The sequence below is a fragment of the Mercenaria mercenaria genome, chromosome 16 (genome assembly GCF_021730395.1).
Source record: "Mercenaria mercenaria strain notata chromosome 16, MADL_Memer_1, whole genome shotgun sequence".
Classification (NCBI taxonomy): domain Eukaryota; kingdom Metazoa; phylum Mollusca; class Bivalvia; order Venerida; family Veneridae; genus Mercenaria; species Mercenaria mercenaria.
In genome coordinates this window covers 28,592,699-28,611,346 of record NC_069376.1, presented here as the reverse complement: position 1 = coordinate 28,611,346, position 18,648 = coordinate 28,592,699, and the positions used below count along the sequence as shown (strand labels likewise).

The window sequence follows — 18,648 nt, the reverse complement described above, 5'->3', positions numbered from 1 at the left end:
AGCATGCATGCCCCCTCAAGATTACCTGAATGCATATTCCCTATGACTATTGTATGTAGTCATAAAGCATGGATGTTCCCTGAGACTATCTTATGCAATCCTGATGCATGCATGTTCCCCACAACTATCTGATGCAGTCCACATACATGCAATGCCATGCTCCTAATGATAAAATGCTGCAATCTCATAGCATGCATGTTCCCCATGACCACCTGATGCAATCTCATAACAAGCATGTTCCCCATGACTCACTGATGCCATAAAGCAAGCATGACTTTTTAATATGATTCCAATGCATATTTGTTCCCCATAACTATTTAATACAATCCCAAAACATGCATGTTCTTCATGACTATTTCATAGAATAAACCTGATGCTGTTCATCCTTCATCTCTAATACATGTGAGAAGTTGTCATTAACAGGTAGATTAGTACTTGTATGGAATCCCAGAATATTGGGTTGATAGAATGATTACCATTACTAACTCAAGCACCATGAGAATATTGCATAAAACAAATATTAAATAACATTTACAATAACACATATTAAGATACAATTATGGTACCTTTGGCTCTACCGGCACAGGAGCAGGAGACACAGGTGGTGGTTTCTTTACCTTCTTCACAATCTCCCTCTTTTTGGGTGGCGATACTGAACGTGGTGGCTTATCTGTGATTATTTAACAATCATTCAACAAATGATTTCTTACCAAAATACATATTCATTTGTATCATGTTTAACAAAAATAACACAGATTTTATAAAAGTATTAAACAGAGAATGTAATAAAGAAATACAAGACTGAATATCTGCACTTATTTCACGTAACTGCCAATAATAAAGATAGTGGTTCAGTTATTTTAGAATCATTTAATATAAATACAAACATAAATTTCACGAAAATATCATGGGGACATAACCTCTACTGTTTGCAAACATGCCACATTCTAATTTAAAACTGTTGTGCATACAAACCAATTTAAAATAGTTCCAAGATGTAATTTGAGCTGCACCATAAGAAAACCAACATAGGGCATTTGTGACCAGCATAAATCCAGACCAGCTTGCACTGCTGATGATCCATGCAGTCTGGTTAGAAGCCATGATGTTCGCTCACTGTTTCTCTAATTGCAAACAGTATGGATCCTGACCCAACTACTCAAATGCGCAGGCTGGTCTGGATCCATGATGGTCACAAATGCACTATGTTGGTTTTTTCTCATTTCTATTTTTACCTGCAACGTAATTATTGTAAATTACTCCATCTTCTAAACTACCGAATGTATGACTTCTAAAAATCTGCCCTACTGACAACTTCTTCTCATTAAATTCATCAGCACTGACACCACTAATATCATGTTCATCAGTGGACACTTTAGTCAAACTTTGTTCATTGCCAGCATTGACTAGTTCAGTGTTTTCAGTTTCATTGACCTTAAATTTTACTTTCCTACTTGTGCGATTGCCTCCCTTGTTTCTGTCTGTAACATGGTGAATCACATGGTTAGTTTTGGCTGTTAGGAACACAAATGTATACAAAAAAGCAAAATCAAGCGTTTATGTGCAAGCAAGCTGATAAAAGCAATGTCTGTTGCAAGTAAAATGGTTTCTTGAGACAATGTGGTATGTGAGGTATTGGAGTTCTTGTTCGCACAGGAGTCTTATGCTTAATTATATTCTGCGAGCTATGGTAGTTAAAAGGTTAGAACGGTACTGCTAGATGTACACATTTATATGTTTAAAAAAATTTGTTAAACCAATTTTTTTATCAAAATATAAGAATTACAAGGAATTTACTAGAAATCAGTAGTTTAAAAATACCTATGACATGCTCCTATTGAAATTTCAACCACTTGTATGCACTTCCCTCCCTCCCTCTTCCACTACCCCTCCGTCTCCCTCCCACTCAAAAATATGTTTCAAGAAACCATACAGTATTATACCACAAAAACTATCAGACAAATGAGCCTTGCCACGGGAAAGTTGCGAATGGTTTCGCTAATTACAATAGTCTTTGAAAGCAAACAGCATGGATCCTGACAGGCTGCGCGGATGCGCAGGCTGGTCTGGACCCATGCTGGTCACAAACCCACTATGTTGCCTTTCTCATGGCATGGCTCAAATAATGTTTCAAGCTGTTAAAATCATGGCAAATAAAAAATGCACATGTTTTTCACCAAATTGAAATTAATCTTTAGCCTGCTGCCTGAGTGATTCTGCCATTGCGACCATTGCAGACCAAGATCAGCCTGCACAGATGCACTTTTTGCTATCTAGTCAGTAAATTTTTAGTAAACACCCCCATTAAATAATAAATGGTACTGCCCAAATTGTCAGATGGACCAGTCCATTTTAGAAATTTAGCAGGGTAAGGGTTAAGTAGGAAGAAGCGTTTCCCAATTCTTTGTAGTATAACACTAAACCAACACACATAAAAAGCATGGATTATATGGCTAAATTATGTTAGTACAAGCTTCTGTGGTCATCATTAAAAATCTGCATACAGTTCATTCATAACTTTTTAGAGGTAATAAACTCTCAAAATACTAAAACTTCATTTAATTTCTGAATTTTTTAACAACAAATTTCAATTTTTCCAGTTCTTTAAAAGTTTGCGCCAAGCTTCCAGTGTCACAAAAAAAAAATTCAATTCCATTTTGTCACCTTAATCATTATACAGTTTTCCCTTCAGAGTAATAAATATTTATTTAAAAGAACTTTCCCTTACTAATACAATAATATTTCTTCAATTTTGATATATTGTGAAAATAACTTGCTTCTTTTATTAATTTTAATCAGAAATTTTGAAATAAATCTACGTTACTGATACAGAATTTCAACCATGACAACATCAGCATAAAATATTCTGTGATAAAAACGAGCATGCATAAAATTTAATTACTACAAACTACATCAATGTTGTATGATACAGTTAAACTCCTCTCACTCAAGTGCACCAATGGCTACCCATGTCAACGGTGCTAAGAAGTGAAAGATATTTGAGCCGCGCCATGAGAAAACCAACATAGTGGCTTTGCAACCAGCATGGATTCAGACCAGCCTGTGCATCCGCGCAGTCTGGTCAGGATCCATGCTGTTCGCTTTCAAAGCCTATTGCAATTTGAGAAACCTTTAGCGAACAGCATGGATCTTGATCCATGCTATTCACAAAGCCACTATGTTGGATTTCTCATGGCGTGGCTCATTTTGATTCTGCATAAAAAACAAACAAACATTTCTGGTTTCATTTTGCTATATAAAGCCTATTTATGTCATTACTTAAACTCAGATGTATCTGATATGTATATAATTATGAGCTACATAAAAAGCAACTAAAAACATAAAAGTGCATACACTGTAAGCTGTTGTTAGTACAAAATGTATTATAATATCAAATCCACAAGTAAGCACACTGGTTATAAAATTCGATGGAATACAAGATTCACAAAAACATATAAAGCAAAAAAATATAAACCTGGTACTGGAGACTGTACTCTAAGCTGTAGCGGAGTTCCGGTCCTCTCAGACAAACCTGAAAATTGTAAAAGAATGCTGTAAAATCTGTTGTATGCTTTAGCAGTGATTTTTTCTTGGAAATAATTTAACTACCTGTGACCGTGGAATTGGGAAAATAAGCGCAACAAATCCAGAAATTGGGAAAATAATGGCAAGCTTGTTTTTTTCTTAAGTTGTTGATTTTTTTGCCTTTTCTACTGAAATATCTAAGACAAAATGGACTAGCTCTTGACTGACTCATTTTCACTTAATAACAAAATGCTGTCTGTCAATGATGCGATACAGACTTGGTGAATTTTAATTGAAAACAATCCATCAGAAGGGGAAATGTGAAATATATTTGGGAAATAATAAATTTTTTGGGAAAAATGGAAGTTTTTTTGCAAGGGGAAACAGCCCATATTCAGCACTACAAATGGCTAAAAACAATCTGACTAAAGTACTTGATCTTCTAAACGAAGATCTGAGAACAACCCATTCACATTCGTCTTCTGTATATTTTGGATTTCCATTATTGCTATTTTTATGTTATCCAATCAGACGACTTGTTCGATTGTCAAAGGATAAGAAAAATATGCGGTTATTCCAGGAATCGAACCCGGGGCCACTCGCTTACAAAGCAAGTGGCCTACCGACTGACCTAAACGGCTATCTGATACATTACGACATAAGAATTGTAAATATAAAAAGTCAATGCTACATGTAGATTTGCAAGATGTTGTAAGCCAGGCTCTGATTGGCTTGCGAAAGAGCCGTCAGAACGAGGCAATGAATAGGTCGTTTTCAGATCCTATGCGTAGCGTAATAGGAGATGTACTTTAGTCAGATTGGGCTAAAAAAAAAATCACTGTTTAGCATGAAATTTTATGATGCTTTTAGTTTAGTTTATACTAATTCATTCAAGCTTGTTTGTGATGAAAGCTTCAAGCTCATTTGAACCACTCTGCTTCCTGGAAAAAAAGCAGTACTGGCATGATAGGTATGGTCTCGGCTCCAGTACGGCTCAAGGTTATTTATATATTTATTAAGTCACTTTGTAGGTCTTGCCTAAAGATTTGTTGGGTGTGTTTAAGAACTTTATCAGGTCATTAATATGGGATGTAGGCGATCTGTCAGACAGACAAACTTATTTACTAAATGGACATATGGAAGGACAGTTCAATTGCTAAAATGCCCTCGGGCATAAAATGTTTCTCCATGTATGCAAATGTTACAATCTCAACAAAATCTGACTGATGCATACAGTACTGATACCCCAAAGCACATGCACCCTGCATCCATTCTGACATCGTTGTCAAGCACACAAGAAGCTGGCTTGATAAAAATCACAGCAATGAGTTAAAACTTTCCAAGAAAAGGATACCCCAGCTTCTGCAAACAAATATGGCAACGTCTTTTTTTTATTAAATCAATACAATCAATTCTCAATCAAAGAAAGTCGTATCTGGTTTCATAACTCAATTCATAAAATTTCTAAGGCAGACTGATTATGAAATAAAACTACCATTAAAACAAACAGTTTCCTTGTTCATCACCTTAATTAAACCACCCAGTGTATTGATGAATTCTTATAAAACCTGTTATCACAAAATACTGAAAGTACAAATCATTCAAGACAATTTGTCAGTTGGGTAGTTCAATATAAACATGTTTTATCTTTTATATCATGGCTAGCATTCTCACATTGATCTCAATATGATAGAAATAATTTACTTGATAACTGATTTGTTTACAAATGATCCAGAGGGATGCACACCCTTCAAGCCCCTCTAAAATCTAGAGACCATATATTTTTATTGCCTAAAGTAGAAATAGATGAAATGTTCGGCTTGTAACTCGCACAAAACATGATATAAAAAATATCTATAACTGCCGAGGAGGGCAAGGAAAAAAGTCAAATTTAAAAGCTATTGTTTTGATCAAGTTGCTTTTTAATTTACAAATTTAAAATATTTAGGCTTCAAAAATATAACAACTATTTGCACATTTTAAACAATTATTCCGTGGGGCAATTGTCACCAGACCCCGCTAGAAATTCTGCAACCACCCTGAACTGAAATCCTGGATCTGCCCCTGGCTCACACGTAACAAACAATAAATGTGTTTATAAAAATCTTCTCAACTGACACCTTATCCTGACTTACTAGTAGAACTGACATTTTTTTCTATTTTCTTTGGTACCCGAACTGTCACATGACACTGCCCATTGAAACACATTCAGAACTAACTTACGGTAATTATCATTATAATAACATAATAAATTTTTATTTTCATACTGATAAGATACAGAAATAAACCCTTTTTACAGAACTGATGCTAACCTCTTGATACAGTAGTACCACCACTTCCTACCCGTCTCTGACGATGTAAGAAATCTTGCATTAACCGATCCCGGGTAGAAAATTTTGTGGAGTCCCTAATATACGCAGAATGCTCTTCACTGGGTGACTTAACCGACAAAATCTTGATAGATCCCTCGATCGTTGCTTCAGTTTGTAAGCCATCAATACCGTTAGCATGACTATTTGCTAGCGAAATAAAACTGTTTCCTCGAGAAACGGTAAAACTTGCCTGCCGAGACAAGGACTCCTTTATGGAGCCCCCTAAATATTGTTGCTGGGACATTTTAGCCGTATTCGGAAATTAAAAAAAAAAATTCTAAAATTAAAAAGTCCAAGAAATGATCTTTATATCTAATTTATTCATTGAGCATTTGAGCTTCCACTGTCATATATAATAATACATTTCTTATTTTTTACGCTTATGTCCAAGACAAAATAGCCGTATTTTTTATTTATATATCTAATGTCCCATTTCCCCATTTGAATTTCCTTTCAAACTGTTTTATTTACATATTTATAACATCCTTATAAATATATATGGCAACTATTCAAATGGAAGCAATTTTCCTGTCTTTTCACTTTCACAAATTTTTGACAGACATAAAATCCAAAATTTTAATTCAACAACTTGGTCTATTATCGCAGTCTTATATCTTTTATTCTCCTTTTCACTTTTCAATTAAAAATTTTCTATGCACTTAAAAGAAACAATTATTTCAGTCTGCAAATTTACAGGATATTTTCTTTTTTTTGCACAAATATCTCCTTTTCAAACATATATGTAATTAACTTTAATTTAACTAAATACCACTCATGTAATGATTTAAGCAATAATTTAGCAGATTTTAATCAAACCAATAATTTTAACAAATCGTCTACGATCAAATTGGCAAGATCATAGTGATCTCAACTTTTTTATTGATAAAAAACTTGTAAGTCATTCTATAGGCTTAATGCCTATTGTTCTTATAGCCGGTGCTGACAATAAGGAATATCGTTCCATAATGTCCTCAATTATTTAATCAAACGTGCCAACTATGTCATCAGGTGGTATTTTGAAAATTCTCAAGCCGAAATATTGGTTAAAGGAAGAGACTGTACTTCTAGCAGTTTAAATGCATAAACATTATTAAATAATGAATTAGTGATAGGAATTATTCATCCGATAGCATAATGAATACAAAACCTAGATAACTCTTAAATTAAAGCTGGTGTTGCTGCTGATGATAAAAAATGAGATGATGACAATAAAGGTCGATATCAATACCAATGATGATGATGATAGCAATGGTGAAGACGACGAGAATGATGACAATGACAATATTGATGAAGATAATGATATTAATAATGGCAAAGATTATGATGAAGATTATGATGATGATGATGATGGCAAAGATGATGGTGAAAATTATGGAGAAAAGAAACGGAATGACTGTAAAATAAGATGAGGAACATTGTCAGTTGTTAAATTAATTGTTGTGACAGGATCTCTTTACAGCAAGTAACTTTAAAAAGAAAAAGTCAACCTGTTTAAAGCTTAAACATATGAAAATATCTTTCACCCAGAAGTATGTAAGTCCCTGATTAACCTTTAGCCTGCTGGCGGCGAGTTATTCGGCCTTTGGGACCAGTGCAGACCAAGATTAGCCTGCAAATCCGTGCAGGCTAATCATGGTCTGCACTATTCGCTATTCAGTCAGTAAATTTTCAGTGAACACCCCTTCAAGTAATAAATAGTATTGTCCAAACTGAGTGATGGACCAGTCCATTTTAGAAATTTAGCAGGGTAAGGGTTAATAAAGGAAATTAGGTCTTAAGGTAGGATTTCTATTCAATATTATGTTTTCCCTGTATGAATTTTGCTTTCTCTAGTTGTTACAAAAACTATTGCTAGGGCAGCCAAAATTGCTGATCCCAATGAAAATTCTGATTGACAATAACACTTAGCCTGCTAAATTTCTAACATAGACTGGTCCATCATTCAATTTTGGCAGTACCATTTATTATTTGAAGGGGTGTTCAAAAAAAATATACTGACTGAACAGCAAAGGCAGAATCACTTGCAGACAGCAGGCTAAAGGTTAAGGGTCTACAACATCAATGAGGTATCAAGCTGTCCCCAAAGGCACTATTTTCTGGACTTCCTTGCGCCCACAAATGCTCAAAATTGGAAGGTCATCATCTATCTTAACTTGTCAACTAAACACTGAAAGGCTTCAGCTTTTAACAGAAGAATGTCAAACATATTTTTCACCCAAAATATGGTATAAACCTTTAAAATCATCCCTACTTGTTAAACATAGATAACATCAGTACTTGAAAAGAAGCATTATTTGCACATAATATTCCTAAGTTGTACATTTCATGTCACAATTAAATGTTGCTAAGTCGCATAAAAGTCTTTTTAAGACCGCAGTTTATTTCAGTTTTAATTGATTTTAATGAACTTACAATAAACCAATCAATTATTGAAGATTTAAATAATACAAATCCGATAGAAAATTAATTATTTCTTATCAAACATTTTATTCATTCAATCAGCGTGTTTTAAAATATTTTTGTGATGACTTTCTCTTAGCTTGATACCATAAAAAAAATGTGAGAAACGTAATTATTGCCAACAATAGCAAATTAGAGAACAATGTTGGCCCTAATTCGCTCACCTGAGTATATAGAAAAGTAACGTTTCATTAAGATTTAGTCAAAAAAGTGTTTTATAGAAAAATAATCATATTCTTCTTTTATCTAACCAATTCGAAACTGCCATAAATTTTATAATTATTAAGACAAACATTGATGATATTTCATAAATATCTGGTAAAATATGCAACGTTTTGAGTATTAACAAGGGGTTTTCTATGCTATAATCTACTGACATAGTGATCTAGTTTTTGATACAAGATGTAACTGTAAAATCAATATTTTTCATAGGGAACTAATTTTCATGGACTTTGTTGATGGGTCAATCCAGGGAATGAAATCTTGAGGTGTAAGCAAATTTTTCATTCTCGTTAACTTACCATCTTTGAAGTCAAAAATTCATACCACCCAGGAAATAGTCAGTTTTGCGAAAACTTCAAATTTTAATTCCCACAAAATTAGATAATTTCAAAATATATTGTACTATCTTAGCCCCCTGTTGTAACAGTGTTTCCTACAGTCATAATGTAAGCACACTATCTGAAAAATGTTTGCAAATAGGTGATAAATGAATATGGCTCTGCTATAAATAACAAAGAGAGATAATCCAAAGATCATACACCTACCCATATCTGGAGTTATTGTAAGAGTTTCCTCCCTTACGGGCTCTAAAGGTTCTGATTTATTTGTTGTATCTGAAATTACAAAATTGTTACAAAATCAACTTCAGAATTAAGCAATAATGAAACTGCTCCCCCATTTTAAGGTAGTGGACCAATAATGACAATTGAAAACTTTGTTTGATTACGTACAATTCTCCATATGAGATTTCGGTATTTTCGTCCAAAAAGGGGCATATTTAGCCATACAAGAATACATAATCATACGGAAATTACCAATTGTCATTAAAGGCCCGCTACCTTGAGTTTCAGGGCACACAAATTAAACTACAAACAGAAGCAATAAAATTTTAAAAATATCTAAATATGTACTTTTTTAATCAATCATATTATAATGTGAATTCATTCAATTGTTATAATACCAATAAACTGCATTCTATATTATTATTATGGCCAATGAAAAATGGCTGGAAAATAGAAAGCAATTTAGTCCAAAAATGGACTTTTAAAACACAATGAGTTATAAAAGTAAAAACATAAACGATACATGTTTAAAAACATCAAAAAATACATGTACATGTTTACAATATCATACACAATCAAACATGAAAATAAATACAATATACCTATTAATATAGTTGTGTGGAAAAAATGTACACATCAAAATTACAATCATGCTAGTGATATTCCATGCAAACGTACATGTTTAACACAAACATAATCTGGTACAAAAGTAAACAATCGTGCAAAAAAACACTGAGAAATCATTAAAATTTGTAGGGGACTTATTTTTGTGGGGGACTAAATTTTGTCAAGGATGAATTTTTTGTGGATTTCTATGATGATTGTTTGGTCAATCCTTGTAATTAAATCCTAATAAACAAGTTAAATTCCCATTCATTTTGTGTTCAAAAGTTGAAATCCACGAATTCATATCCCATTTTCGTCAAACCCACAAAATTTCATGACCACGAAATTAAAATTAATGATTTCAAAGTATCAATTATGTGCTTCCATTTTTCTTATCTATCTGAAAATAAAACCAATATACTTTTAATTTCTAAATTATTAACATCAACATACTGAATTACAAAACTGCTCAAATTAATTTTAGGCAATTAATAATAATAATAACTATCTTGCCCATACCTAAAAATGATAAAATAATCAGCTAATTGAAATACTACAGAATTATGATAATATATAATTGAGCCGTGCCATGAGAAAACCAACATAGTGGCTTTGCGACCAGCATGGATTCAGACCAGCCTGCGCATCTGCGCAGTCTGGTCAGGATCCATGTTGTCCACTTTCAGAGCCTATTGGAATTAGAGAAACTGTTTAAGCGAACAGCATGGATCCTGACCAGACTGCACGGATGCCCAGGCTGGTCTGGATCCTTGCCGGTCGCAAAGCCACTATGTTGATTTTCTCATGGCACGGCTCAATTATATTCTCTACCTTATTAAAGCAGATATACTTTTAAAAAGTTTTTGAATTATAAAGTAATCAAAGTAATCATGAAGTTATCATGATTACACTGAAAGTAATTGTAATTTAATACAGGGATAATCTTAAATGTAATTCAACTGATTACCTTACAATGTAATCATATTTAGGTCTGCCTGACAGTCGTGGATTTCACGGGGAAGGTTCTTTCGATAGATATACAGATTTTGTTTACATTTTGAAATTCATGGATTTCTATCTTAAGTCTTCTTTTTAACATATTTCTATCCATAAATTTCATTATTAAACACATTTGAAGATTGCAAAGAGGTGTTGGTCAAAACAACTCCTCAGACAAAACCCCTCCCTGTAAAAGATGGATCCTCCCCATCCTCAAGTCCTCATGATTTTGAATGTATGGAAGGAGTTTTGTCTTACGCATTCAAAATCAAAGGATGAAGGTCTTCTTGCCCTGTCTTATGATATAAAGTCTGTGCAATACAACAAAGAAAAGGGAAATATCATTTCAAATTTGTTATATGAAACTTTAACCACACTGTTGTATTTCACTTGCCTCAGCGACATACTGTGAAATCATTTAAATTCGCTGGCATGAAATTTCGCGCAAACGTCAAAAAGGACTGTTTCCCCCGGGCATTAATTCGCGCATTTTCAATTTATAAATGAAAAATAGAATTAAAAAAAAATAATAGTGCGGTCTTAAATTCTCGCATCGGTCCTAGCGCGAAATACGCGAAAAATTCGTCCTACGCGAATAAAAATGATTTCACAGTAACTCTCCAACATTAGAAAACACATTTGCATGAACACAAACTGATCTAAAGGCACTCTATTACCTGAGATATAATGTCCAGGACAGATCTTTTTGTTTATAATCCCTTAAAATTTGTCAGTTTCTATTTCGACAAAAGTTGTGCAGAAGAAGGCATCTGCCTCAATTCTTTTGCTGCTTGTTTTGGTACTCTTAATGGTTAATTCTGTTGTTTTTTGTTTTTTTTAAACTTCTACACAGACATCCAACTAACAACAATAAATTACATCTTCATAAAACATTTTTTTATTTCAACTATTATTCAAAAACTAGATCCAAAGACATAGTCACCAATAACCATTGACAACAGCAATAAAATGTTTTCACCGATATTCAGTATTTTTTGCACTAATTTAACTTATTCTTTTTTATTTGCAACAGCATTAAAATTATTTTAACAAAATTTTAAACAAAAGTTGTTTCATTATGACTTCTCACCATGTCGAGAGTTTAAAGGGTCAGCTATTAAATTTCACTTTAAACATTTCAATGAATGGAACTGAAACATTATCATGCACTGAGATAATTTAAACAAATAATAAATTAAAGGGGAACTTTTCTTTCATAGAAATTTGATACTTCTGTTAAAAAATAATACACATAAGTGTTTATAATTCTAAATATTTTTACAATTTTTTTTTTTTAAAGAAAATATGACTTATAAGAAATTTATTTTTCATTTGCTTTGCCATGACTTGTTAAATGATTAGTCTCAGTTCTGTACACAATAAAAAATAAAGCCTGCTTGCAAGGGAAAGTTTAAGAAATGTTCTGTCAATAAAAGACTGCTGATTATTAGCTAAATCTGCCCCGGGACTGACCCAAAATTATTCCAGGAACACTTCAACATATTTTATAACTGGCCTTTGACTCTCTTGAAAACAGTAAATATTATACGGTTTATACCCTACAGAGCATCTTAAACCAACAGTTGCGGGCTGCCAGTGATCAAGCTTCTTCCACCATAATAAATTAGCCTCTTAGATAAATATCTTCCTTTACAGGACACAAAACAACAACAACAAAAACATATACGAGAAACTAAGCTTTGTCTTAACTTATTTTAATATCTAACTTATTGTGTTACAAGTCTAAGTAGTTTGTCTTTAAGTCTATAAAGTTTGGGTCACAGTTCAAACAGTCTTTTATTCTTCCAATTATCAAATTTCACCCGTTAAGGTGAATTGAAAAGCAAATACTGGTATAAAAGTTAAACAAATACACTCCTCCGCTTGCCTATTGTTCTTCAACTGGTTACACAGTCTATATCTACTCACAACATACAGACTGGTCAGATAAAGGCTATATCTCCAGAGTTTAAGGTTAATCCTTGTCAAATGATTAATAATTAATGAATTCAGCAACTGTAATTCATGACCTAATGAAAAATTGTCATACTAGTATCTTAAAAAAACTGGGACTTGTTTCATGAAATCCTAAGTTCTCTCGATCCTAAGTATGGACTTTTGAAACATGTTTATTTTATAGAACATAGCTTGTATCTTTTCTAAAAAGGGGTCTTTAATTAAATTTTATGACAGATCTATTTTATTTTTCTTTGGCTGAAATTCTAAGAATAGCCAAATAGTCAACATGAATCTATTCAAAATGACATTCATGAAACAGGAAACTCCTAAGGTCAAACTTTGTCCTAAGTTAAGGTAGCATGTTTCACAAAACGGGCCTCTGAGCTTACTAAACATTTCCATTAAGGTAGCGGACCCATGACAAATTATCGGCAAATTATGTGTTGTCGGCAAATTATGTATTCTCTGTATATAACTTCATCATTTTCCAGATTTCATGGAAAGCCATAATAATAATGATTGTGTGCATTGAGTTCCATTCATATCCAAGCAAAGCCTAACGGCCAAACGAGAATACGTAATCACATGGAAATGGAGTATTATTACAGGTCTGCAACCTTCATTTGTATTGGCTGAACAAAAGTTATAAAATTCCTAAACATCTATGCCATGTTCAGTTGAAACTCCTTATCTCAAATTCCAAGGGATCCAGCATTTCTGTTGGAGATAACTGAAATCCAACTTAAAATAGTATTTTGTGCACTTCTTTTGAAGACCGGGACTTGACAATATCTCCAAGACAACTGGAATTTCAAGATAAGTGAATTTGAGATCTTGAGTTTTGACTGTATTTTTAATCTAAACAAGAGCACCGCCTTGCGGGTGCTGACGCTCATCTGATTTTTTTTGTGTAATAGAAATATTGTCCTACCCCAATTTTCTAAGTATAAAATGGGCCATCATTCTTGCAAAAAGCAGGATAGAGTTATGTTTCTTGATGTACAGTGTCCACTTATGATGGTGAAAAACTGTTGCAAGTTTTAAAGCAATAGCTTTGATAGTTTATGAGAAAAGTCAACTTAAACATAATACTCAACCAAGAAAATGATTTTCTAAGTCCAAAAGGGGCAATAATTGTTGCAAAAAGCAGGATGGAGTTATGTTGCTTGCTATACAGGGTCAGCTTATGATGGTGAACAAGTGTTGCAAGTTTCAAAGCAATAGCTTTGATAGTTTAAGAGAAAAAGTTGACCTAAACATAAAACTTAACCAAGAAATCTGATATTTTCTAAGTCCAAAAGGGGCCATAAATCTTGCAAAAAGCAGGATGGAGTTTTGTTTCTTGCTGTACAGGGTCAGCTTATGATGGTGAACAAGTGTTGCAAGTTTTAAAGCAATAGCTTTGATAGTTTAGGATAAAAGCTGACCTAAACATAAAACTTAACCAAGAAAACTGATTTTCTAAGTGCAAAAGGGGCAATAATTCTTGCAAAAAGCAAGATGGAGTTATGTTTCTTGATGTACAGGGTCTGCTTATGATGGTGAACAAGTATTCCAAGTTTCAAAGCAATAGCTTTGATAGTTTAGGAGAAAAGTTGACCTAAACATAAAACTTAACCAAGAAATCTGATATTTTCTAAGTACAAAAGGGGCCATAAATCTTGCAAAAAGCAAGATGGAGTTATGTTTCTTGCTATACAGGGTCAGCTTATGATGGTGAACAAGTATTCCAAGTTTCAAAGCAATAGCTTTGATAGTTTAGGAGAAAAGCTGACCTAAACATAAAACTTAACCAGGCAACGCCGACGCAGACGCCGACGCCGACGCCGACAACCGCTCAAGTGATGACAATAACTCATCATTTTTTTTTCAAAAAATCAGATGAGCTAAAAAACCTTTGATACAGGACCAAGTGATATCATGACAAGAAAATGCAGTAAAATAAGGGAGTATTTTAAATGTACATCTAGCTGTGAATTCATTGTAATTCCAGGCCATATATACAATGTCGTGGTTCTAGCCAAAATGGTGTTTTCGCAGAGACATGAATTTGTAAATTTCAGATTTTTGATGTAAAATAAAAGCTGTTCTTGGAATTTAATTTCATGGGTAAGACAAAATTTGGAAATTCATGAAATTAGTTCGTAACAAATAATTTCATTTAATAGTTCCTCTTGCTGAGGGCAGCAAAAACAGGCAAAAATTAGGACCAGTTTTAAGAGCTGCTGAATATTTTCTGGTTTTAGAAATCTAGATAATCCAAATTTATGCAAATTAGTAACCCCAGATAGCATATCGGATGTCGGGGTGCGTCTTATAAGCGAGTGCACCTTACAAGCGAAAATAGACGGTACATAATAGTTTTATTACCATGATGCCATTTTCATAGCGCCAGATTTTCTCTATATTCTGCTGAAAACACTTGCTTTAAATTGAAGGTACACAATGAAAAAAAGAGATGTCTCCGTGTGTCTGAAAGCAGAAAGTTCACATGAAAAACCTGTACAGAATGTTAAGTGTGATGAATATCATATGACTCCATAAAACTGTCAGGGAAAGTTTAGCTAGGACTCCATATAACTGCTGGGTAAAAAGTTTATCCTGGACTCAGTACAACTCTATAGAAAGTTTACCTGAGGACTCCATACATCTGTCAGTGAAACGTTTACCTAAAACTCTGTACATATTTTGGCGAAAAGTTTACTTGGGACCCTGTAAAACTAATGAGGAAAAGTTTATAATTTTTGTATATACTGAACCATAAAAAGTATTAGTGGTATCAACACGGAATGTGAAAGGGAATTTAATGTGCACAGTTAAACATGCAACTGATTCAAAATACTCAAACCCTTGAAAAATAATGAAAGTCAGGTGAGATGGAATAAAAAACAACACTCAATGGATTAAAAACATTGTGATTTTTTTTTTATATAAAAATGTGATTGATAAAAACAAACAACATACAAAACTATCTCAGTGAGGAGATTTTTATACCTTCAAAGTCAACAAGCTGTGGTGGAAAGGTCACAACTGAGACTGACATTGACCTCTCACGACCTTTCACCCTCTTTGGATCTAAAGGAACCACAAAAACGATTACTGTTTGCAAAATGCAAATTTTTACAATAAAACAATGATTTTTAGACTAAGTATATTTATTTTCTGTTTTTGGTGTAATATGTATTATTAGCATTTTTTCTTTCTTGTTATTTTGAGTCTTAATATAGCTACCCCTTGCAGTGATAAAAGTAAACAGATTCTTTAAAATAAGCTATTTATACAAATAGTTATCTTACTCATTAATTGACAAAATATTTTGTGACAAAAAATAATCAAGTATTTAGTTAGAAATCATAAATAAAATACATATTTTGTCCACCTACTGGATTTAAACTGCTTCTTTAAGATGACACTTCCTCGCTTGAATACTGGCAGGTATATCGGAACTTTGATAGGTGCTTTTAGCTGCTCCAGAGATAGTTTACCGAACCTCTGTTGTAATTCCTCAATATCTCCTAAAAGTGGCATGGACATGGAGCGGTATTTCTTTAATTTTATACCAGGTACTCTAAGAAAATCTGCCCTCTCTGCTGAAGTAGGTCGCTTTCGTTCCCACCGATTATTACCAATCTCTTTTTCATTATCTGAATTTTCTTCCAGGTCAGTAGCATCATCTATGTTTTCATCTTCAGATGTATCTTCATCTGCATTGTTAACTTCGCTTTTATTGTTTTGACTCTCAAATATTTTTGCCAGTTGACTTTTTATACTTGGTAACTGATTTAGGTCAACTTCTTCATCTGATAAACTGTCTCTTCTCCCGTTTTTCCCTTTAATCTTTCCTCTCTCACGGCTTGAGTCTTTAATTTTTGCCTTCCTCTGACTTCTTTCCTTTGACCTTTTCTTTCTATCACCTGTGCTCTTCTTTCCATTTTTCCTACCTCTCTCAGTTTCAATTACTCCATATACTTCTCCATCATGGCTTTGCCCTTATTTAGTCAAAGATCAGAAAAGATAATATTTATTTTATGTTGTCAAGACTACAATAAACAAATACATACTCTTACAAGCTTTTACAACTAATTTCTGTTAAAAAGGGTTAACAATATCAATATAAAAATAGAATGAACTATAAAAGATTATAAATATACACAAAATGTAGGAATATATCCAATACAACACCAAAAAGATTAAACAAATACAACAGCCAAATCATTCTACATTTAAATGATAATAAAATATGTACAGATGTCTACCTTGGAATATTAAGACAAAAAAAATGAGCTTAAAAGCAGGTGCTAAGTTAAAATGAGCTCTACACCACCTTCTGTCTTAAGGTTTTGTCCATGTTTCCTCCTTTCCATATTCTCTTTATTTCCGTCTTGTTCTGAATTTGCAATAAAAGTTCCTTCTTTCTCAGACTGACTATCTTCCTCATCTTTTCTTCCAAAGGTTTCTGCATTATCTGTATCAGTATCTGTTTCATCTTCAGGATGGTTGTCACCAGGTTTATTTATTTGCTTCTTTTTGTCTGACTCTCTACCTTTAATATCTTTAGATCTTGTCTGATTATGTTTATCCTGGCTATGGTCCCTTTCATCTACATCAGTATGGTTGTCATCAGTCCCATTAGTTTGCTTCTTTCTATCTGACTTTCTACCTTTTCTTTCTTTAGATTTTTTATGTTTATGTTTATCTTGGCTATGGTCCTTTTCGTCTATATCAGTATGATTGTCACCAGTCATATCAGTTTGCTTCTTTCTTTCTGACTTTCTACCTTTTCTTTCTCTAGATCTTGAATGTTCATGTTTATCATGGCTACGGTCCCTTTCGTCTACATCAGTATGGTTGTCATCAGTCATGTCTGTTTGCTTCTTCCTTTCTGATTTTCTACCTTTTTTATCTCTAGATCTTGAATGTTTATGTTTCTCATGGCTATGTTCCCTTCCATCAAACCCTTCGTCAATCTCACTGGATGCACCTTTCTTCTTCCTATGCCTCCTTCTCTTACCAAACTTTTCTCCAGTGTTGTCCATGTTTCTATCTTCAGAGTTTTCTCTCGCTACTGCATTCAAAACGCCATTAAAAAGATCTTCTTCACTATCTGCATCTGCATTATCATTGTCATCCTCATCTTCATTAATGTTATTCTCTTTATCTCTCTCTTCATATCTATTTTCTTTACCTTCTTCAGTTTCCTCAATATCATCTGTCTTCTTCTGGTCAAGTGTCTCCTCCATATCATCTGCATTCTCAAATTTCTGTTGCTCACCTTTCTTTCTTCTCCTGTGTTTTCTATGCCTATGTCTCCTTTTCCTCTCCAACCTTTTTTGTTTTTCAATGTCATCATTCTCATTTTCTTGATTTTCATCTACTTCAAGATTTTCAACATCAATTACATCATCAAATACAAGTTCAAGGTCAGGTTCTTGTGAAGTTAGTGACCCTTTTTGCATATCAACATCACTTGGAATTAGAGGGGGTGAAAATGCAGTATAATGAGCTTTAGACTGCTCAGTGTCTCCTGAAAGTTCAAATTCCCTTGGCAGTTTTATACTCTTCTCACCCACTGGATTCTGTTTTTCATGATTTCTCTTGTATTCTGATATACCATGTGTTGTTTCATCATCAACTAGCTCATCACCTGAAAAATTAGGATCCACATAGCTTCCAGTGAACTGAGACTGAGCAGTGGACAAGAAACTCTCTCTTCTTCCTGTTGGAACTTTTAAAGACTTTATCTTTGTCCTGTTAACCTCATCCTTCTTCCATGTACCTTCAATGTCTTCTGATATTGATTCTGATCTAGACCTTCTTCCAGTTGTTTTTGATCCTCTTGAAAAAGAAGATCTAGTATTAGTCCTACTGCCTCTTGCATGTTTATCATACTGATCTGCATTACCCAAATATGGAGTAAAATGTCCAAAAGATGATGACCTCTG

The 18,648-nt window shown here is 33.5% G+C and overlaps 1 protein-coding gene across 1 annotated transcript in view; it reads right to left on the bottom strand.

Moving 5' to 3' along the window:
* LOC123540018 (uncharacterized) overlaps positions 1–18,648 on the bottom strand; it is a 110,063-nt gene that overhangs the window by 26,300 nt on the left and 65,115 nt on the right. Inside the window, exons 26-30 of the mRNA XM_053525834.1 lie at positions 16,090–16,695; positions 15,701–15,781; positions 9,125–9,193; positions 3,476–3,532; positions 567–670 (exon numbers count right to left, since the gene is read on the bottom strand). Of these exons, the coding sequence (XP_053381809.1) occupies positions 567–670; positions 3,476–3,532; positions 9,125–9,193; positions 15,701–15,781; positions 16,090–16,695 (917 nt within the window). The remainder of the gene's footprint in view (positions 1–566; positions 671–3,475; positions 3,533–9,124; positions 9,194–15,700; positions 15,782–16,089; positions 16,696–18,648) is intronic.